General features: G+C 41.0%; 1 protein-coding gene across 2 annotated transcripts in view; it reads left to right on the forward strand.

The window, feature by feature from the left end:
* Positions 1-24012, forward strand: part of TCERG1 (transcription elongation regulator 1) — a 39323-nt gene extending 15311 nt beyond the window's left edge. For both annotated transcript variants that reach the window (XM_069972056.1, XM_069972063.1), the window contains 13 exons: positions 4796-4884; positions 7951-8111; positions 8512-8578; positions 9524-9650; positions 13970-14059; positions 14701-14819; positions 16047-16197; positions 17749-17913; positions 19639-19821; positions 20122-20301; positions 21531-21614; positions 22104-22204; positions 23064-24012. In XM_069972056.1, the coding sequence (XP_069828157.1) occupies positions 4796-4884; positions 7951-8111; positions 8512-8578; positions 9524-9650; positions 13970-14059; positions 14701-14819; positions 16047-16197; positions 17749-17913; positions 19639-19821; positions 20122-20301; positions 21531-21614; positions 22104-22204; positions 23064-23265 (1719 nt within the window). In that variant the 3' untranslated portion in view covers positions 23266-24012. The remainder of the gene's footprint in view (positions 1-4795; positions 4885-7950; positions 8112-8511; positions 8579-9523; positions 9651-13969; positions 14060-14700; positions 14820-16046; positions 16198-17748; positions 17914-19638; positions 19822-20121; positions 20302-21530; positions 21615-22103; positions 22205-23063) is intronic.
* The last annotated feature ends 246 nt before the right edge of the window (positions 24013-24258 follow it).

The raw sequence follows: 24258 nt of genomic DNA on the forward strand, positions 1-24258 counted from the left end.
TCCCTTTAAAAAAGCCAAGCAGAAAATGGTATCCTGTGGGCCAAGAACCACAACCACAGTAAGTATGCTTTGTTTACACAAAAATCCTGACTGTAAACACTGCTAACACATCCTGTAGGTGACCTAAGTATTATCTTTGTATCTGTAAAAATCAAGCATTTTTTCAGTCATGTTTTGAATGTTGATAGACACTGGAAATACTGGAAAAAGGGATCATCAAAACCTGTTTAGAATCACAGGATTCACATTCATGAGTAATTAAAGTATCCTCCTGCGCTGGCACCCATATTCTGCTGCCTTAAAGGAGAAGTCCGGCCAAAATTAATTTTTGATATGTTGTTACTTATGGAAAGTTATACAAATTTCTAATGTACATTAATTATGGGAAATGCACATATAGGGCTATTTCCCTTAATTTAGTAGATCAGGAAGTGTTAGAATTCTCTCAGATCCAGTGACGTCACGACGAAAGGTGTAATTCCTATGGAGTGTCCAGCAGGGGGCGCTCTCTATATAGAAGTGTATGGGACTTTATTGTTTCTATGGATTTCAATGTAATGTAGTGTAGTGTACAGTGCTTTATTGAATGAATACATCTATGGAATACTTTGGGGAGCAAGTGTCCCTGCTCCCCAAAGTATTGTATAAATGTATTAATTCAATACATTAGGATATTACAGTAAGCCCGCCGATCCGCCGCATATACACTGAACTACAGCCCCCATCATCTGCTTATAGTATGAACAGGTGATGAGAGCTGTAGCTGGGTAATGGATATCACTTGCCTGCGATGCCACTGCTTATGCCACCGGGCGCAGGGGGGTGCCGTCATTCAGTACACAGGAGCGCTCCTCCTTCTTCCGGGAACCTTCCCCCTATATCACTGCTGACTCCCTGCCTGGCCGTACCGGCTCCCGATGCATCCTGGTGTCCGCACTGAAGCATCGGGAGCCGGTATATGAGAGCGGCGGCCAGGCGGGGAGTCAGCAGTGCTATAGGGGGAAGGTTCCCGGAAGGAGGAGGAGGGGGAAGCGCTCCTGTGTACTGAGCGGCTCCCCCCTGCGCCCGGCGGCATGAGCAGTGGCATCAGCGGCGGCAGGCAAGTCATCCATAACCCAGCTACAGCTCCCATCACCTGTTCATACTATAAGCAGATGATGGGAGCGGTAGTTCAGTGTATATGCGGCGGATCGGCGGGCTTACTGTGATATCCTAATGTATTGAATGAATTCATTTATGCAATACTTTGGGGAGCAGGGACACTTGCTCCCCAAAGTATTCCATAGATGTATTCATTCAATAAAGCACTGTACACTACACTACATTACATTACATAGAAATCCATAGAAACAATAAAGTCCCATAGACTTCTATATAGAGAGCGCCCCCTGCTGGACACTCTATAGGAATTACACCTTTCGTCATGACGTCACTGGATCTGAGAGAATTCTAACACTTCCTGATCTACTAAATTAAGGGAAATAGCCCTATATGTGCATTTCCCATAATTAATGTACATTAGAAATTTGTATAACTTTTCATAAGTAACAACATATCAAAAATTAATTTTGGCCGTACTTCTTTAATATGTGCGTCCGCTTCTCTCTACCACTGAAAGGCTGAGCAGACCTGCTACTTCTCGTCTCAAGGCCAAGAAGCGGTCACACACTGGGGACCGCAATGGCAGAATGCGCATACCAGGGAGATGGATGTTTTTTTTTTTACCTACCTCTTCCCTGAGAATTACCGGAATAGGGGTCCTGGCGGAATACCACTTTTAATGTCTTGAAAAGGATATCTATGATTTATAAAAACTATTTATATTTAATAGTGATATATCAGAAGTTTTGATATGTGAAGATCTGAAGCCGAATCCTTACTGATTGCTAAAATGAATGCACAGAACCCCACCTTGAGCACTGTGCCCACTTACCACCACTCATCTCTCCTCAAAGTGGCACAAGCAACAGAGCTCAAAGTAAAAAAAAAACAGGCACAGAGCTCCGCTTAGCACTTCTGCTCATTTATTTTAGTGACCTCTATAGATCAGAACTTCACATTACTATCAAATATAAAAAGTTGAAAAAAATAACAGGCAAACTGTACTGTATTTTGTAAATGTGTTTACAATGAAAACTTCCCAGAAGGCCACCTCTTTCAGAGGTTTTCTGTGCCCGCCACATCGTTTTTAATCATGGATAACCCCTTTAACGTGTTGAGGAAGGAACCATTAATTACAGATCCTTACTAGAGATGAGCGAACCTCGAGCATGCTCGAGTCCATCCGAACCCGAGCGTTCGGCATTTGATTAGCTGGGGCTGCTGAAGTTGGATAAAGCTCTAAGGTTGTCTGGAAAACATGGATACAGCCAATGACTATATCCATGTTTTCCACATAGCCTTAGGGCTTTATCCAACTTCAGCAGCCACCGCTAATCAAATGCCGAACGTTCGGGTTCTCTCATCTCTAATCCTTACCCTTCAAGCCCTGACCTTGAGAAAACTGTTTATTCCAGGGAATAAGAAAGGGAAGCCGTGCTGGTGTGCCACACTGTAGAGAGCTATGAGGGCAAAAAAGAGTTTTAGCTGTGTCTACAGTATTAACCAGATATATGGAGGATATGGACAATGCCATATGCAAACAGAGTCATTGATGTGACTTAAAGGGGTTATCCAGTTTTAGAAAAATATGGCCACTTTCTTCCAGAGAGCCATAGTATTGTCTACAATTTGGGTGAGGTTTTGCAACTCATTGAAGTTCCGTTGAAGTGAATGGAGGTTAATTGAAAGCCACACCTTAACCCTTAGGGGACACAGCCAGTTTTCATTTTTGCGTTTTCGTTTTTCCCTCCTCGTGTATATAAGGCCATAGCGCCTGCATTTTTCCACCTAGAGACCCAAATGAGCCCTTATTTTTTGCGCAACTAATTGTACTTTGCTAAGGCAGATGTAATTTGTGCCTAAAATGTGCCGGGAAACCAGAAAAAAATTATATGTGTGGTGAAATTGAAAAAAAAAACGCATTTCTTTTATTTGGGGGAAATGTGTTTTTACGCCATTCGCCCTGGGGTAAAACTGACTTGTTATGCATGTTCCTCAAGTCGTTACGATTAAAACGATATGTAACATGTATAACTTATATTGTATCTGATGGCCTGTATAAAATTCAAACCGTTGTTAACCAATATACGTTCCTTAAAATCGCTCCATTCCCGGGCTTATAGCGCTTTTATCCTTTGGTCTATGGGTCTGTGTGAGGTGTCATTTTTTGCGCCATGATGTGATCTTTCTATCGGTACCTTGATTGCGCATATATGACTTTTTGATCGCTTTTTATTACAATTATTCTGGATTTGATGCGACCAAAAATGCGCAATTTTGCAATTTGGGATTTTTTTGTGCTGACGCCGTTTACCGTGTGAGATCAGGAATGTGATTAATTAATAGTTCGGGCGATTACGCACGCGGCGATAGCAAACATGTTTGTTTATTAATTTATTTATTTATTTTTATTTATAAAATGGGGAAAGGGGGGTGATTCAGACTTTTATTAGGGGAGGGGGCTTTGTGTTATTAAAAATACATTTTTCTTTTACTTTACACATATACTAGAAGCCCCCCTGGGGGGCTTCTAGTATATGCACTCTGATCTCTCATAGAGATCCATGCAGTATAGTTATACTGCATGAATCCATGAGATCGGTGTTCTATTACTTTTGGCTGCTGCAGCCAAAAGCAATAGAATGCCGAGCCGGGATCAGCGCCATTACGGAGCAGACCCCGGCCCGGTATGGATGCAGGGATCGCCCCCCCGCAATCGCGCCGCAGGGGAGCGATCCCCCCACTAGACCACCAGGCATGTATAACCGCAAGTATTTAGAAGCAGCTGTCAACTTTGACAGCTGCTTCTAAGTACTTAATTAGCGGGCACGGCGATCGGACCGTGCCCGCTAATAGCCGCGAGCCCGGGCTACTCGCGGCACCCGGGATCGCGGCAGTTCAGAGGGTGGTCGCCGCGCGACCCCCCTCTGAACTCCCATAGCGGCACGAGGACGTTAAATAACGTCCTGGTGCAGCTATGGGTTAACTGAGTGGTATTGTCTGGAAGAAAGTGGCCATGTGTTTCTAATGCTGGATAACATTCCATGATTGCATCAAACAAGCTTTGTGTATTTTATTTTTGTGGTGCAATTTTGGGTGGTCTTCTTTAAGAAGGGTTTCCCTGGCAAAATTAACTTTCCCCTATCCACAGGGTAGGGTACAAGTAAGAGATCCAGGGGGGCCAGACCTCCGTACCCCCCACTGATGTTCATATCAGGCCCCGGCTTCTTTGTTATGAATAGAGCCGCAAGTACAGCATGTGACCTAGGAAGAGCCGTGTAAGCACTTTGGCAGTGCCATAGAAATGAATAAAACCGCAGTTCATGTGCTGTACCCTTGGCTGTATTTGTAACAGGGAAGTAGGGGGCCCCATACGAGGGGGGGGGGGGCTTCAGAGGTCAGACCCCCCTCGATCTCATACTTGTCCCCCTCCTGTGGATAGGGGACAAGTTAATTTTGTGCAGACAACCTCTTTAATGGAAACTCTTAAACTAAAGTCATAAAATTAATACAAATATTAGTATTGCATTAGAACTGCCCAGCAACCATATACAGCTGCAAAATATTCAGTACCTAAAGATGTCCAATTTAGATTTCTAATTCTTTGTCCCATTATTGTTTTAGTATGTGTGATTATGAGAGCTCCTGATTTATAGCCTGTTTTTTATCAATGCTGTTTTGTTTTATATATCAGGAGCCAAAAGAAGAAGAAATGACAGAGGAGGAAAAAGCTGCCCAAAAAGCCCGGCCAGTGGCTACAACCCCAATTCCTGGCACTCCATGGTACTTATGCCCCAAAGCCTGTTTTCTTGCCAATGTTTGCAGGGACTTTTGTGTTAGTCCTGGATTTTACATCTATACAGGCAAGGGCTTTCATTTTGTTACATTATTTGCTTGTTTGGTAAGAAGCTTGTTATATCTGATGGGTAACACCTTTCCTCGGATTCATCAACTTTCATGATATCACTACAAACATATTTATAAAAAAAACTTTTATTGACCTTAAGCTCCATTCACGTCATGTTTCCACACTACATCACTGATGTAAATCTGAATACTGGCAAAAAGGTACTCGACGTATACTGTGGTGCAACCATGGTTGACTTTACTAGATCAGATGTAGTCTGTGAACACATTGCGATAATGCTGTAGATTTTCTGTATAACACCTTCCTTTATATTTCGTATACCTTTTTTTTTTTTCTTTTTCTTTTTTTTTTTTGTGTATGCTCTTTTGGCTTGTTCACAATTTCTGATGTAGATAATCTGTAGCATTTCTGCAACTTGTGTTCTAGCCTGCCACTGATTGTTTTTGGACAGAGATTTCAGGGTACACAACACCTTAGTTCCTACCAATAATTTTACCTGTTGAGTTGCATGCAAACATGCTATATTTTATTGTTGGGTGCAGAAGGAAACAGATTAGTATTAGTAGTGTTGTGGGTCATCTGTACTCTGCACACGTGAGGTGTCCAACCATTATCTGCCATCTCTGCTTTATGGAAAATTCCCCCTGCAGCTACTCCTCTTTGTTTGAGCAAAACAAAGTAAAACTGGCAGTGTGAATTTAATGAACGTCAGACACCAATAGTGTCGGCAGACCTTATTGACCTTTATTGGAGCATTTTCATTAAAACCCGCAATGGGGGCATCTATTGGAACCTCTTCTGCACATGTGAACTTTGCTTTAATTGGAGAAGTATTCTCTTTTTGGAATATAACCAACTGTAGTGTCCACTGCAACAGACTACAAAAGTCTTGGGGTCCTTTTACACACAGATTAATCTGACAGTTTATTGAAGCCAAAGCCATGAACTATAAACAGAGAACAGGCCATAAAAGAAATGCTGAGATTTTACCTCCTTTTTTAATGCTGTCTTTGACAAAAATGTGTATGTACATAGCTTCTGGGTCCTTTTACACACACAGAATTATCTGACAGATTATTGAAGCCAAAACCAGGAATTGATTTGCAAAGAGGAGAAATCTGTCTTTTCTTTATGACCTGTTCTCTTTTTATAGTCTGTTTCTGGCTTTGGCTGAGGGATCAGGTTACACTACTCATAGAAGTCTATGGGGAAGCGAAATTAGGGGAGGGAGTGCAGAAAAAGAGGTGAGAATGCATGAGACACTGTAAGCTGCCTTATCTGACAGTATAGACTGCTCAGGTAGTGGTCTCTAATGTCTTCCAGACTCCACCTTCTTCTGAGGCTTTGCCATAGAATGTTGTTTTTTTCCCATGTATATGTAGTATGGGAGCATTATAGAGCTTATTCTTCAGTAACTCTAAAGCAAAGCTGACACTTGCTGTACACAATATACAGTTGTACGCCATATACACTTTATACAGTGACCAGAAATAGTGCTGCTCCTTATGTACACATACTGGAATGACAGTGACTCTTAAAGGAGAAGTCAAGCAAATTTTTTTTTAAGTATTGTATTGCCCCCCCCAAAAGTTATACAAATCACCAATATACACTTATTATGGGAAATGCACATAAAGTGCTTTTTTCCCTGCCCTTACTACTGCATCAAGTCTTCACTTCCTGGATAACATGGTGATGTCACGACCCGACTCACAGAGCTGTGCGGGCTGTGGCTGCTGTAGAGGATGATGGCAGGGGGACACTGAGGGACACGGCACTGGAGGGACATTGAGAATCCCTCTGCCATTATCCTCTAGCAGCCACAGCCCGCACAGCTCTGGGAGTCAGGTCGTGACATTACCATTTTATCCAGGAAGCCTTGATGCAGTAGTAAGAACAGGAAAAAAAGCACTTTATATGCATTTCCCGTTAAAAGTGTATTTTGGTAATTTGTATAATTTGCAGGGCACCTGCACGTGGTACACAGGGCAATATGGTTTGATCAAATTATATATCAACATCCTGGCATTGGTTTTTAAAATAGGCCTAGCGGCATTAGGATCAGCCATAGGTGGGATGTGCAGCCGCTCCTTTCTCTCCATTTCGTATTGGTAATTTGTATAATTTGTCTATTCTGGGATTAAGGTTTCCTTAAATTAAAAAGAGAGATCATAGTACAGCTTTACAATCGCACAGCTCTGCATTGCAGTCCATAAATTATCTGACCGGTAGTATGCTTCTTAAAGGGCTTATCCCAAGGTTAAAAGTTAGGCTAGGTTCACACTGTATTTTGTGTTTAAATGTTACACGTTCCGTTTCATTATGTTTTAATTAGCTGTACACAAGTATGGCCGACTTAGCTGTTATTTACAGCAAAAAGGTGTTTCACTGCGTTTTTTTTATAATGTAAATCAATGGGAACTAGTTCTTCTGCCTGGTATATGCCAGCGTCTATTAAATGTATACATGTTTTTACTTTTCCAGTTTATCAAAAGTATGTGTTAAATGTAATTACAAATGCGGTGTCAACCTATTTCACAGGATTGGCAATATTCGGCTGATCGATTGGGGGTCTGATTGCTGAGATTGGAGGTCAAATGTCCCCTGAGTATTTCAAATGGAAGCACTCATGTCCGGCGACCATTCAGTGGCCTAGATTTATTAGTTACCTGAGACAAAAACACTGGTTTATCTCTGATACCAACCAGTCACAGCCCATTCTCAGAAAAGAGAGCTGGGCTGTGATTGGTTGTTATCTATCTGAGACAAATGTGTCTGATTTTCGTCTTGACAGGCTGATAAATTTGGGCTACTGTATATGGGACCTCTGCTGAGTGCAAATGTGGAGTAGTTTTAACTTTGGGATAAACCCTTTAAATGAGCCTGGTCTACACCTGGGTGGTCACACTTGACTTTTAAAATGTTTAACTTGCCGCCATTTCTGCATTATTATTGTTCAACTGTTCCTTTTCTGTCTTTAGGTGTGTGGTGTGGACGGGCGATGAGCGAGTCTTCTACTACAATCCCACTACACGTCTCTCTATGTGGGACAGGCCAGAGGATCTAATTGGAAGAGCGGATGTCGATAAAATCATTCAAGAGCCTCCACATAAAAGAGGACTAGAGGATGACAAAAAATACTGTGAGTTAACAAGTAGTGTGTTTTATCCCAGGGATAATGTATGCGAAATGTACACAAACTTTAATTGAAAAAAAATACTTTCTCATGTTTTAATTTACAGTCTGTGTGCAAAAATTGGTCATATATAATAATTCTTTCCCCAGGAATCTTCTACAGAGGAATATGAGAGAACCTGTAGCAATAGCTTTATTTATAGAGCGAGATAAGTGGCTTTCCTGCAAACTTGGTTACAACTTTCAAGTTACTATTTTTTTTTTTTTCCAAGTTACTAACGCATGGCATAGGGCAATTTACTCCACAGTTATGAATGTGAAATAGCTGCAGCCAAAGCCTTATAAGCAAAAAATGCAGCTTGTACATGTCTCTACGTGTAGTGCTCATACTGTCTTATATTTGACAGTTAAAGAAGATCACGAATCAGCAGATGATGCCAATGATGATGAACCCATAAAAGCAAAGAAGAGAAAGTAAGTTTCATAGATGGGAAACAAACTAAGGTTAATGCAGGTTTATAGGATTGATCAGTTAGATCATTGCACTGCTGGTACAGCCTTTCTGAGGTGAGTAAAGATTAGCAGATTACCTTCAGAAGGCCTCCAGCTGCCATGGTAAGCAATCTGCATGTCCGCAGCATATTAAAGGGGTGCTGCTCGGGCACTGGACAGGTGCTTCTCCTATCAGTGCACTTTAGTGCAAATGCTGTGACAGTTATTGATTGAGCCATTTGAGTTGATGACTGGCATTAGTATGATTGTCAGTGAATGATGCTGGCTTCTTGTAGCTATAGCTGTTGCATAACATTCATTTTCGTCATAGTGCTCCAAACTGTTAGATGGTTGTTAGGACAAGGAGACACAGGGTACCTTTCATAAATATGTCTGTATAATGTAGAAAAAAATGCTTCTATTCTCCTGTGCGAGTCAGGGAGGTTTTCCCAAACTCCTAAACTGCTGAGGGCTGCAATAGCTTCTACCTTCAACTCCCATTCCTGACCCTGTTTAGGATTAAGCTTCTAGATGACTTTGTCATGCAGGGTCAGGGATGGGAAGGGGAGTAAGGAGACTATACAGCCCTGAGCACTTCAGGAGCTTATTGAAGCCCCTTTGACACTTTGAGAATAAAAGCATTTTTCTACTTTATGGAAGCACAAACAGATGCATGGAAGGTACCATGTGTCTCTGACATAACAGCTATTCAACAGTGTCAGCAATTTGGAACATGAATTACAGCTGACTGATTCCCCTTAATGTAGATTTTTTTAAATTTGCGCTTGTAAATACAATAATTATTATTATAAAAAATTGAGCTAATTTTGGGTGGAATTGCACAAGCTGGTAGAGGTTAGTGACAGTAGCCAGTATTTCTGCATGTAAACATCAACACTTTGTTTCCCTTTTTTTTTTTTTTTTTAGGAAAGAAGACAACGAGTCTGACAAAGAGACTGCTATGGAGGCTGAGATTAAAGCCGCCCGGGAGCGAGCCATTGTTCCACTGGATGCTCGAATGAAACAGTTTAGAGATATGTTGCTGGAGAGAGGGGTTAGAAAATCATCTTTTGAGATGTATATAAATCTTTTCTGATTTTTGCACACGAGTCACTGAATCCTCACTTGCAGGGTTTTTCCCTAATGGTAACAAATAGCTTTCCTCCACTTAAAGGTTTATTCCCATCATTAAAAGTCATGTAGTTTTGCTAGGCTGTATCACTTTATGATTAATGAGGTCACAATGCTGTTCTATACAGACTTACTCCAAGCCGCCCATTGTGTAAGGATCTTCAGCACAACGCTTTTCTGCCCAGTTTAGAGGAAAGCAGCTTTGCAGTAAAAATGAAGCAGAACCATCACTTGCAACCCCTTCATTCACAACATTGGTAGGGGTCCCAGAACTCAGACCTCCATTGATCACAAAGTGATGGCATATCCTAGTAATATGCTATAACTTTATATGATAGGAAGAACCCTTTTAGTAACCCATGTAGTAAAAGGCATCTGCTTTTGTGTTACTTTTTTTTAGTTCTATTATATAAAAACATATCTCCATCATAAAAGCTCAGAAATGTCTGAACTGTCAGTGTTCGTTCCAAGCTTTATATTTAATAGCCTGTGGTACATGTCTAACTATAAATAAGTGTCACTTTGTGGGAGGGGGGGGGAGTCACCACTTGTAATGATTGAGTAGAACAGGCTCGATCTGTGCTCTGAGGGTGGTAGCCATGCCCCCAATGCTCCAAACGGCCTTACTAGGTGCTGAATTAAAATACAAACTTTATGGAAACGGCACAGAGGTTGAAGTTAAGAAACTTACCTTCTTGCTCTGTGCCCTGTGCGCAATAGGGAGCTGTCAGGGAGCTCATTTTTTGGTGCAAAGGAATGGCAGGAAAACATATGTAAGAAGGAAACCTTAGTCCTTTCTTTATTTCCTAATCCTTTTTAATCCTCTGCTGGCTTTGGCTTGCATTAACTACAGTGCCACATAAGGTAGTTGGCTAGTAAAGTGGGTTTGGCTGACTTTCCTCAGTATAGTCAATCAATATTAACCCCTAGATGACCCTGGATGTCAGTGTATGTCCTGAAAGTCTGTCACCAGACGACCCTGGTCCAGGGTCTCTAGGGAGCTGTAAAGCACACTCCGGAGCGAAGCGCGTTTCGATCGCGCTGCAGCCTGTCATTAACCCCTTAAACGGCGCAACAACGGTGTTTAGGTATAAGCGACAGGAGCAGCTCCTGTCGTTTACAGATTGGGACCCCCGAAGTGTGACTTTCACTGACCACCGGAGGTCTCTTACCTCCCTCTGTGTGGTCCGATTGGCGATCTGCCGATTGAGTCTGCCTTAGGCAGGCTTAATGAGTAGAGCCCCTATTACACTGATCAATGCTATGCCTATGGCATAGCAGTGATCAGTGTATGCAATCTAATAATTGTAAAAAGTGTGTGTGTAAAAAAAAAAAAAAAGTAAAAATGTTTTTTTTTTTTTTTTTTACGATACCCAAAGCCCTTCCCCCAATAAAAGAGGGAGTCACAAAAGGGCTGTTTTATTAACCCCTTAATCACCACGGGCGTATATTTACGCCCTGCGGTCGGTAAGGGAGTTCAGAGCGGGGCCGCGGTCCCGGGTGCCCCTGTAGCCCGGGACCGCGGCTATTAGCGGGCACGGTCCGATCGCTGGGCCCGCTAATCAGGTAATCAGATGCAGCTGTCAAAGTTGACAGCTGCATCAGATTACCTTCTGGAGCCATTCCCTGGTGTCTAGTGGGGTGGATCGCTCCTCCGGGACGTTGTCTCGGGGGAGCAATCTACACACCCTACTACGTCCGGGGTCTGCGCCGTAATGGCGCTGATCCCGGCTCGCCATTCTGTTGCTTCCGGCTGCAGCAGCTGGAAGCAATCGAGTGCCTATATCATCGATCTATGCTGTATATCTATACAGCATAGATCGTAATGAGAGATCAGTGTGCTTATACTAGAAGTCCCCCAGGGGGGCTTCTAGTATAAGTGTTAAAAAAAACTATTAATTTATCACATTCCTGATCTCGCCCGGTAAACGGCGTAAGCGGAAAATCCAGAAAAATTGTAATAAAAAGCGATCAAAAAGTCACATATGCGCAATCAAGGTACCGATAGGAGGAACACATGGCGCAAAAAATGACACCTGACACAGCCCCATAGACCAAAGGATAAAAGCGTTAGAAGCCTGGGAGTGGAGCGATTTTAAGGAACATATCTAGAATTTTTTACAAGCCACTACATAATAAAAAAGTTATACATGTTACATATTGTTGTAATCGTAACGACTTGAGGAACATATAGAACAAGTCAGTTTTACCCCAGGGCTAATGGCGTAAATTCCACCACACATTTATTTTTTTTCCTGCTTTTGAAGTGTTCTTTATGAAAAAATTCAGGCTGTCATTGCAAAGTACAATTAGTGGCGCAAATAATAAGGGCTCATGTAGGTTTCTAGGTGAAAAATTGCAAGTGCTTTGGCCTTTTAAGCACAAGGAGGAAAAAACGAAAATGCAAAAAACAAAATTGGCTCGTCCTTAAGGGGTTAATAACTAATTGCAAAAAAAAAAATTCAATTAGAAAAATAAAAAAATCTGAAAATCTGTGTAAACCTGCATGTGGTTGTGTTTGGACTGACCTATAGAATAATCGTATCATGTCGCTTAAACCGTATAGTGCATTACATAGACACTGGAGCCCCCCCAAACGTTACCATATTGCATTCTTTTTTACAATTTCACCGATTTATATCTTCATAAATAATAATTTGGGGTTCCATCATAGATGTTATAGTAGAATGAAAAGACGCCATTACAAAATACACCTATTACCGGGAAAAAACAAGCCCTTACATGGCCCTGTAGATAAAAATATGAAAGTGTTAGAGATCTTCGAGGGGGAGGAGAAAAAAAAATGAAAACGCAAAAATTTTAATTTGCGTGGTCCACTGGGTCATTTTTGGGCTTGGCCTTCAAAGGGTTAAAGGGGTACTTAAGCCGGGGAAAAAATTCTTGAAATTAACTGGTGTCAGAAAGTGGCAGAGACTTGTAATTAAAAAAAAAAATCTACAGTCTTCCGGTACTTATCAGCTGCCGCATGTCTTGCTGGAAGTGGTGTTTTCTTTTCAGTCTGACACAGTGCTCTCTGCTGCCATCTCTGTTTGTGACATGAACTGTCCAGAGCTGTAGCAAATCTCCATAGAAAACCTCTACTGCTTTTCAGACTGGACAGAATTAACCACTTCCTGCATACAGCAGCTGTAAGTACTGGAAGACTTGAGATTTTATAAAAGAAGTAAGGCCTCATTCACACTATCCGTGTTGCGATCTGAAGGAGGATCGCGGCACGGGTCCCTTAGCAGTGCAGCCCCCCCACCGCCCAGCAGCAGAAATGACAGGAGTGCATCTGACTACTCACCTACTCCCCATGCTGACTGGCTTACACATGCTCACTGGAAGTGGCCTGGACTACACTACTGGGAGAAGAAGGCAGCTTAGTCCTCGCCACTTCTGGTGAACAAGTAAGCTGGCCGGCACAGGGAAGTAGGTGAGCAGTCATATGCCATGACAGGAGCACACATTGTGCGCTCCCATCCGCAACCACGGACAATTTTACGGGACATGTGAATGCAGCCTAAACTACCAATCTATATAACTTTCTGGCACTAGTTGATTTGAAAGAATTTTTAGGGGATAATTTGCAGGAGTTTGACTTTATGCTACATGAGAAGGGTGGTTTAAGAGCAAATGGCATCAGCTGCAGTGTTAAACTCTTATATTAGCCATTCTGAAATGTAGTTAAAAAAAAAATCTGTGATCTAAAATGTTAATGATAGCTTTTTTTATTTATTTATTTTTTTTCTTCAAAATCCATCCAGAATAATTGGTATTACATTTAGAAAGTGTTTTGGCATATGTTTGTAGTGCAAATGTTCTTTTACAACTTTCAGGCGATGGTGACCTGCAATGAATAGACTCACATTGCATGCTTTTTGGGCATTGAAAGGGTTATATGTCTCCAACCTTCACAAGACGCATAATACATCTTCAAGGGTTGCCTTTGAAGCGGCCTGTAAATGTCACTCAGTAGTGGCTATTTTAATGAGTTTTTAGCTCGCTGTCGCCTCTGTATAATTATGGCTATGTGTTTCATGCCAATTAGTGTTGGAAATGCTCGATCCTCACCTCCCGCTGGGCCTCATGTATTAGTGATGGCAGATTTCTGCTCTGGCCTCCTTTTAACAGACATTTTATAGGTTTACATACAGCCCATTTTTCTGAGGCCTCTAACTTTTCACAACTATCTTAAGTAACCCTTATTTTCTGGTTCTCTTTTTGTCTTTGTCTATAAAGGTATCTGCATTCTCCACTTGGGAAAAGGAGCTCCACAAGATTGTATTTGACCCTCGGTATTTGCTTCTTAATCCCAAAGAAAGGAAACAGGTAAAGCAACATGTGGCAAATCCTTTACCTAAAGGGCTTTATGTGTATGGTTTGATGTGATACAAGTGTGTTTGTAGCATGAATAGTTCAAATGTTGGTTGATGTCACAAAGTTTTTATTAGGACAGGTATGCTTTAAAAGGAATGACTCTTTAATGACAGCTACATGCTCTTATTGGCTCTGCTTTACACACGTGCAGCTGTATAAATTGTTCAGGGGGGCCGCAGGCCCTGTGTTTTATTCAGGAAATACTGGTTCCGTAAAGTAATAAATTTAAAAAGTATATTAAAGTATGTTAACACTTAGCATTTACACTGTAGACGTTAGACAAGGAAATTCTCAACTAGGTGACACTGTGCCCCGAGGACTTGTCACTATATAAATGAAATAACCTCACCTAGCTGGCACTACCTCCTTGTTTCCAGCCATTCATGTAGTGACAGGTCCTCTTAAAGGAATGTTATATTGCAGTTCTCCGACATACAGTTGCAGGGTAACCCAAGGTGTACCTTTACTTTAATACAAGTGTATTACAATTTGCTGTGCAGAAACACTTGGGTCATTTGTGAGTCACAGTAATTTGTATTTTTGTAGTCTGTATTGAACATGCTGCTTCTGCCTCCTGTCATGTGTCTCTCTAGGTGTTTGATCAGTATGTTAAAACGAGGGCAGAGGAGGAAAGGAGGGAAAAGAAAAATAAGATTATGCAGTCAAAGGAAGATTTCAAGAAAATGATGGAGGAGGCAAAGATTAACCCAAGGTTTGCTATAATTTTAGTAGATATTCACATCTGACTGTAACATGTTAAATAGTAAAGACCATAAATTCATGAGGAGTTTCCTCTTAAATAGTTTCACCATGTTTGCAGGGTCTTTATAGCAGAATCTCTGTGTCTCTGTTATACACAGCCATAATGACCCCTCTGCCACTGTATGAATATAGAGTTATTCTTCTCTAATACCAGGTAGAAAAATTAGGCCTCCAGATGAAACCTAAAATGCTTGTAAATAAAGATGAGCAAATTTACAGTACAAACTTAGTGTATCGCTTTGTTAGCTCTGCATTCTGCTTGTCAGCCTTCTGCCTTTGAAGCCTGTGCAGCTCTGCCCCGGGTGCTGGGAAAAGCTGGAACCAGTTTCCCAGGACTAGATCCAGCTTTTACAGGCGCCCAGGGTGAAGCTGCATGGACTTAAAAAGCCGCAAGCTTCTGTTACCTGCCGCTAACTTCCTGAGAGTCCATATCTTAGAAAGGAAGTCCTCCGAGATTTGGGCCTAAGTCACAGTCAACACATGTGGGCAAAACTATGCCTGCACACAATGTCCAACTGCTGCACACTACCTCCAATACTGTAGAGACACTGTTCAGCTTTGGACATCACGAGGGCATGTTAACTTGTGTGACCGTCTATTTCTGACATCTTAAACGATAATCTGCCACACGTCTCCCTGTGTAATAGTATATGTGTAGTTAACTGCTGATTAACGCTAGGGCAGCTCAAACAATAAAGTGTTTGTGCAGCCCTGACCACACATTTATTGAACTGTGTAATATTCTTTTTAAACAAGCACCAATCTAGATCATTTAAAGTGTGACATCTTAAAAAAACTTACAAATTGGTGAAGGACTAGTTAGAATGAAGCTCTCCGCAGCCAAAAATAAACTTTGATCCTTATCCGCACTCAATTTACAAATGTAGATTTTCATGCAATTTTTTTAAGCAGAAAGAAGAAGAAATATACTGGACAGGCTTTTCTCTGTTTTTGTATGCGTTACTGTGCCTGGCAGAATAAAATTCATCAAAAGATGCATGTGTGAATGTAGCCTACCCAAGTATTAAAGGTACCCTCTGGTTACACAAGAATACCATGGGCAATCTTCTGCTTTACCTGGTGACTAGGTTTTGTCAGACATTTGTGTGCATTAAAATGGAATAGTTGACACTTTAATTTCTTTACAAAAGCTTACAAACTCTCTCATTGTATATAGGACTACATTTAGTGAATTTGCAACAAAGCATGCCAAAGATCTCCGCTTCAAAGCTATTGAAAAAATGAAAGATCGTGAAACCTTGTTTAATGAATACATGGTTGCTGCCAGAAAGAAGGAGAAAGAGGACTCCAAAAATAAAGGAGAAAAGGTATTAGGTCTTATTCACATAATGTTCCCCGGTTTTGTTCTCAATTTTTTAGCTAAATGGTTACCTGCATCAGCACCTATTAAAGTGAATTTTTTTCCTCCTTCTCCATCTGCAATTATGTTGGCACCACAATGGATCATGTGTTCCACACTTGGCTCCCAAAATGTGCACAAAATCTCCTATGTACTCTTGTTAATACATATTTAAATAGTAAATTTGTTTTTGTTGCATACATTCTTCCATATTGGTAAACTGGACCATTTGCTATTATTATAGCACCGTATAAAGGGGTTATCCAGGGTCAGAAGCAGCAAAACCCCTGTCCTGAAGTTCTGGTTGAAATTACAGCTCTGCTGTAATTCAGTGGAGTTGAGCTGCAGTACAAAATGTGTACAGGGGAGGTGCTGTTTCTGAGGAAAAAGACTGAGTTTTTCTAATCCTGTATCCGGTGGAGAGGTAAAAAATCATTACAGGCAGGGGGTGGGGGGAAAATTAAAAACTACGTATAGTCACCTGTCCCGGTGCCCGCACAGTGCCGCGTCCTGCTCCTGGACCCTGCCGGCTACGATACGATCCAGCTGACTGATGCCTCAGTCAGCCATTCAGAGACTAGAGCGGGACACCACTGCAGTCACAGATTGGCTGAGCCGGCTAAATCCCACCCGTCTGTGATGTAAAACCTGGGTCTTGATGTACCAGGGAAGAAGATGAGAGCCAGTGGGGTACGGGAGCTCCACTCCCACCTGAGTTCTCCTTTTACTAGCCAAATCAGGACAATTTTCTTTGCAGACCATTACCTACATTGTTTTATATTAATGCTTTTTTTTTTTTTTTTTTTTTTATCAGACTGGGTGCAGATACAAGTACTTTATTACTGTACTGGTAAAATATGTGATGCCACAAAGTCCTGTACATTTACCTACTGCTTTGAGAAAAAAAAAAGCTTCTAAAGATTCCTGTTTTCTTGAATAGAATTGTTTGCAATTTGCATTTTTTTTTTAAATAAATATGAGTTGATGCTTATCTGAGCCAAAGGTCACACATAAAAAATGAATGGGCTTAAATGTCACTTACATAAGAGGACAGCAGTGGGGAGCACAGATGGAGATGCCTGGAGATACTGAAATCTGCCAACAGCAAGGGAAACTTTCTAGGAACGTGATGCTTGTTAAATGTTCAGATGAGTCTCATATTTTCAGTGTATTTGAAAGAAGGACACAAAGTTAGGTTAGGTTAGCCAGCTGAAGTGTCACAATTATTCAAGTGTGTTTGCATATTCTAAGATTCATAGGCTATAGGCTCTATTAGGTTGGGTGATGGTGGTTCCTGGTCCCATGACTCTAACACTCATTCAAGTGAATGCAGCTGCATTGTGCCTCAAAAGTGCCTGAGACCCAACAGTCGCAATCAAATATAACTGACTTGATTTTTTGCAATGTGAACTGCATGAAAAGAAAAAGTATTTTCTCAGGAAGTGGGAAGATGGTTGTAATAAACATTGTCATCTTTTTTGCGCTCCATTTGTCATTTTTATTTTATTTTTTTTTTTAGGTGAAGCTTGACTTCTTTGACCTCTTAGCCAATCATCATTTGGATGCACAGTCTCGCTGGAGCAAAGTCAAAGACAAAATAGAGAGTGATCCTCGATACAAGGCAGTAGAAAGCTCATCAGCTAGGGAGGAGCTTTTCAAGCAGTATATTGAGAAGATATTAAAAGTAAGCATACATCTAAGTTTCTTACATTTTCATCTGCCTTCACTTTTTTTTTTACTTCACCTGATTTGTGATAGGTTTTAGGGATGGGAAAACTTTTCAACCACAGGTACACCCACAGTGGCAGAAGTATTCATTTTTAGTAATGAATGGATAAACATTTTGTAAGGTGCTGTTCGCACTTATATTTAAGATCTTTATCAAGGGTTCATTAAGCACATAGCACACACACACAGCCTGCTGCAGCCATAGCGCTCACGCGCATGTTGCTCATAATATATATTGATGAGCAAAACGTATAAACTCCAGCCAAAACTAGCTCCAACTCCGACTCCACAGCTCTGGTTAAAACACTGCTTTAGGGTGAGTTCACACTACAAAATGCAAGCACACTCCATCACTCGCGCCCGCTTGCCAGGAACTAGTCATCTGTGTTGAGAGTCTTTGCCTGTCAGAAGCCTCTTTTCCTGTCAATCATCCTGCAAAACGCACTAACAGGCTAAAGGTTCTAAAGAAGACACAGGACACATGGTGAGGCAGCGTTTTAGCAGATCTACCTGGCACTGCCACTAGCGTTGCCCGGAAAATTTTGGTGAGTGGTTTGGTTTAAAGCTCATGTGTAACTGACTCCACCAAAGCTGCCATAATACAGAGCAAACACAAAGTCTGTCTAATGTATTTTATCTTTCTCCAAGTAGCAGCTAAATGGTAGGAAATGTGTAATGAAGATTGTTTACAAAAATTTGCATTCAGGAAACAAATCAACAATTAAAGAATTAGGGGCAGATGCATCATTGTGTTTAAACTAGAATTTTGGCTAATACTAAGTTAGATTTAGAAAGGCGTTTGCGCTACTTTTGAGCAGTTTGCGCCTGCTGTCCCATTTTTAAAATTTTTTACTCTCTGAGGAAGCATGGTTTATCATTGGCTACTTTGTCAGTAAGTTTTATTATTTGCAATTTTTCAGTTTTAGTACAAAAAAAAAAGCTCAGCTCCACTCCTACCCTCGCATTGTTTTTCTAGCCAAGCCATTTTAGCCAAAAAAAATTGCGCTAGATTTATTAAGGCACTTGCACTGAATGATCATTTTTGCGCAACAACAGTAAAATTTTGGACCATGCCCATAGAAAGTATCACCTGCTCAAAAAAATGATGCAACTGTCGCATAGTGTAAAGTTTTCCATAACCTTTAAAATCCAGTTTTCCTGTTAATTGTAAGATGTGTTTTTTGACAGTAATCTGATATGAGGTGTTAAGGGTCTACTACACAGAAATTATCTTCCACGTCAGGCAGATATCTCCCTGTGTATTAGAGGTAGGGATCAGCAGATGAGCAAGAACACTCGCTCGTCCTCTGATTGCAGTCTATTAACATGTCAGAAAATCTGCCATCATCATCACATATGTGTGTAATAAGAGATGCGTGGCCGGCAGATGATCAAAGCAAAGGACTACATTAACATTAGGCGTTCTAATACAGCTTTTTAGATACCTAAGCCTACCACATTGGACTGCCTTTTAATCCCGAGGGGGGGGGGGGAGATTTACCAAACCTACAGCAGAGTAGTTGCCTATTGCAAAAAATACATTTCAGCTCACATTTCCGGAGGCCTTTGAAAATGAATGAAGCAATCTGATTGTTATGGGCAACTACATTGTTCTTTTGCACAAGGTCTCATACAAGATCTCTTCTGGCTCAGAAATAAAACTGTGCATTTTTAACTCAAGAATTTAGATACAGAGAAAGAAAAGGAACTTGAAAGACAAGCTCGAATTGAGGCCAGTTTACGTGAACGAGAGCGCGAGGTTCAGAAGGCACGATCTGAGCAAACCAAGGAGATTGACAGGGAGCGGGAGCAGCACAAGCGAGAAGAGGCAATCCAGAACTTTAAAGCTCTTCTGTCTGATATGGTAATGATCACCCTTCTATGTCTTAGCAGCCTTTTTCCACTCGAATGATCTTATTGGAATGGTAATTTATACTGTTGTTGCTTATTTCTGTGCTGGTGTTTCGGGAACAAGAGTAGTGCCAGTATCATCTGTAAACATAAAGAAGATCTGCAGTATTTAATCAGGGGGAGAAGCAAATAAAAACACTCTGATTTTACTCTTGATGATTAGCATTTTATTGTAATTGCATAAAATTTCTACTATCACTGTGCAGTATCCACATATAAATGGATTCTGACATATAGGTATTCTTACTTTCAGGTCCGATCATCTGACGTTTCATGGTCTGACACCAGAAGAACGCTTAGAAAAGATCACCGGTGGGAGTCTGGCTCCCTGCTGGAAAGGGAAGAAAAGGAAAAGCTCTTCAATGAACATATTGACGCTCTTACAAAAAAGAAGCGTGAACATTTCAGGCAACTGCTGGATGAAACGTATACTGTAAGTTACCTACAAGTTATCTGCAAGTTTTGAAAGCTTAATCACCTCTGACAACTAAATAACCCAATCTATTTATGCTTAGTGTTAAGGTAGCCATACACAGTTATCTCTCCTGATCCCTACATACAAACGAACACTTTGCTCAAACAGGCATTCATGTAGTTTCATTTGCGGAAAGGCCAGGGGTTTTACTCAGTTAGTTGAGGTTCAGTATTTTTTTTTTTATCTGAGGGAAGATATTGATAGATATTGAGGAAGTGTGTGCCCTTGATAGTCCTTTAGGGTGCCTTCACACATACCGACTCGCAGCAGAAAACTCACTGCGAGTTTCTGCTACGAGCCGAGGTCCTGGAAGGCCCCTATCACTACATACAAGCAGTGGTCTGAAAGACCACTGCGTGTATGTAATGCAGCTGCCCCCTTAACCCCTTCGGCTGCCGCACCGGTCCCGCACCGCTGTCTCCATACATTACCTGGCTCTGGCTGCACAGGGTCCCGGGGTCCTGCTCTGCCGCCCAGCCAATCAGTGGCTGCGGCTGGGCAACACACTGATTGGCTGGGCGGCAGAGCAAGACGCCGGGACCCTGTGCAGCCAGAGCCAGGTAATGTATGGAGACCAGTGCTGGAGCCGAAGGGGTTAAGGGGGCGGCTGCATTACATACACGCAGCGGTCTTTCAGACCACTGCTTGTATGTAGTGATAGGGGCCTTCCAGGACCTCGGCTCGTAGCAGAAACTCGCAGGGAATTTTCTGCTGCGAGTCGGTATGTGTGAAGGCACCCTTAAGTTTGAGAGTTTGCTTCTTCCACCCACCAGCACTAATTTGGTAGTGGTCCTGCCTATACTTTGTATAGACAGACAGCTGACAGTCAGCATCCGGTGGGCAGGGGGAATAGCAAAGTGCTTGTTTTTCTGTAAATCAGGAGAATGTGAATCAGAGGCAGCATAAGTCTGGTGATTGATTCCCTTTAAGCCTGTTTCCATCAGTCAGGCAAGCAAAGATTATTATGATTCGTTTATTTTGCTCTCTCCTAGTGATAAAAAGTTTAATTCCCCCTCCCTCCACCCCTATTACCAAAATTATTGGTGTGTTGTCAAATTCTGCTGCAGTTTTGTTAAGGTTTTAAATGTTTTAGTATTTGTAATTCACGTTACAATACCTAACATGTATCCGTATAATTTTTCAGCCGTTCCTCTAACAAAGATTATTCTTCCGTTTTTTTTTTCTAGATCACTTTAACATCAACATGGAAGGAGGTAAAGAAGATAATTAAAGATGATCCTCGCTTCATAAAGTTTTCTTCCAGTGACCGGGTAAGAAATGTTGTCTCACTGTGTTAGTTTTGTGACTTTGTCAGTATGGTTTTCGACCTAATGTGATTTTATTAGATTGTGATCTAATCACTTTTGTAAGTTTAGGCTTTGCTGCTTTGGAAGAGAAAAGGTTAAAGTTTTTCATGTACACTTTTTTAGGCAAAACATTTTGCAAGCTACCAGTGATTCTCATGCTGGCAGCCAGATCTTATTTTAGGTCACCAACCCTCTGTTTTTTTTTCTGGTCAGTGAGGTGTATACCACCTATAGTTCCTTTGGTAAATCATATAATTTGTGAGGTGTGGCTCTAACCCTGGTGGCTGGTTTGCGCTCTAGCACTCAGTAGTAAAGCTAGGATTTATGGTATGGTCAAAAGTGAAAACATCTTGGAAGTTTTAACTGAGAATTTATAAATGTTGCTAAATAAAAAAAAAAAAATGAAGAGAGATTTATGTATATCTGTTTTTGTCTGTTTATATCTTTTCACAGAAAAGACAGCGGGAATTTGAAGAATACATCAGAGATAAACACATCACTGCCAAAGCTGACTTCAGAACTCTGTTGAAAGAGACAAAATTTATTACATACAGGTTTGTGACATTACAGATGTATAGTTTGCAATACAGTAGTAGTAGTCATCCTTGCTGTGGTACTTATATCACTGTATACAGAGTAAAATTATAGGAATAGGAATTATAGCTATAGGAAAGCAGGCATTATTATTAGAGCCAGGTGTATGACCAATCAAAAATGTTGACATGTCTGTGCGTCTTGTCAAAAGATTTTTGTTTTAATGATAGTAACACTTAAAGGAGGACATGACAATCTCAAACATGACAATCATTGCTTACCACTCCCCGTGCCCACAATGCACTGCGTGAGAGGCTTGGGGTAGTGGTAGTATAGGTTGTACAGAAGAATTCAGTGACCTTAAACAGGGCTTTTGCAAAAGGTATCATCTTTTGTTGCAAGTCAGTTTGTGAAATGCCCAGAGAATCGTTCCTGACAAAATATATAGCACCTATTGCACTATGTGGGGGAGGAGGGTAAGTAATGCCAGGTAGCGGTTATTTCCCTATATAATTGCCAGACCTCCAAAATTTTGTGGAAAGCTTTCCGGGAAGATTGGAGGCTGTTATAGCAACAAAGGTTAGTGGTATTAGTGCCAGTATTTTTGGAATGAGATATCCAACAAGCTCATATAGGTGTCTTGGTCTGGTGACCATTTCCTTTTGGTGAAATTGTGTATTTCTCGTGCGTCTTATTGGGGGACACAGATACCATGGGTGCTGTGTCCCCTAATGAAGACTACGAGAAAGAGATTTTACCGTGAGTAAAAAATCCCCTTTTTACTGTATTAGGGTATTGCACTGAAATTTAAACTTAATTTAATAAGTCTAGTACTTATACAAATGTCTAGTATCTACTAGTTTTCATTTTTCTTTGCAGATCGAAAAAATTAGTTCAAGAATCAGATCAGCACCTCAAGGATGTTGAAAAGATTCTGCAAAACGACAAACGCTATCTAGTACTTGACTGCATTCCTGAAGAACGACGGAAGCTTATTGTATCCTATGTAGATGACCTAGATCGACGTGGTCCCCCTCCCCCACCAACTGCCTCAGAGCCTGCACGAAGATCCACAAAATAGTGGGACATTTCAGAGACTGGTATAATGTCCGTTCATACCAACTGCATGAGCCACCTGCAAGGTTTATATCAAATTACAGTACTGAATCCAAGTCAGCAAAAAGGAAAACCAACTCAAGGAGGAGCAGCAACAGTAGCTTTTCAGCTAAAAATGGTTATCTGTGCAACACTCTAGCAATGTAACCTAGTCCTTGTATCACAGTTGTCATATTTGCTTGACTAGCATTCCCAAACCTGTCTTGTCACCTACAACAGTCTGCCTACTTCAGGTCCAAATGAATCAAAATTGTGGTGTGAGGACACCCCAGTCACATGGTATTTTATGGCATCATGTTTGCATAGTAAGATGAATTGAATACTTTTCAGACTTTTCCTCCCTGATAGGAAAGTGATAATACATTGCTGGAGTCCCAACAAGGGAGCTACTCAGTTACATAGAGGTTTTTTTTTATTTTTTTTTATTTTGCTTCCCAAGCGATGTCGGTAAGATCACAATTTAGAATGAGGCCTTTGTGTTGCTATCAGATACGATAGCAATATTAGCTGTATAAAACAAATTGTTCTATGTCTTTTTCTTTTAGTTTTTTTCCTTTCTAAATTCTTGGTTTGACCTTCATTTCATTTGCAGTAGATGATTACCCATCAAGGTAATTCTTGTAAAGGCTTATGCTCCCATGAAATTTGTGTTTAATTTTGTTGGGTTTGTTCAGTTAATGTATTTGAAGTACAATAAACCTTTTTTTATATATGTGGATTGTAAATTTGTGTATAAATATGTTCAGCCTGCCTTATGTGCCAAGAGACTTCACAGTATATAGCATGATATGACATTAGTAGAGGGATCCTTTTCTCTTCCTGTCTGTTACAACCTGGATGGCAGGTACATTTCCGGAAAAAGCTATAATTGGAGTAGTAAAGTGAACCTGTTTCCTTTTTAAATGCAATCTCTTTGTCAATTGAGTGAATATTTTTAGGTAGTGACATTAAAATCTGT

The sequence above is a fragment of the Dendropsophus ebraccatus genome, chromosome 1, assembly GCF_027789765.1.
Source record: "Dendropsophus ebraccatus isolate aDenEbr1 chromosome 1, aDenEbr1.pat, whole genome shotgun sequence".
Lineage (NCBI taxonomy): Eukaryota > Metazoa > Chordata > Amphibia > Anura > Hylidae > Dendropsophus > Dendropsophus ebraccatus.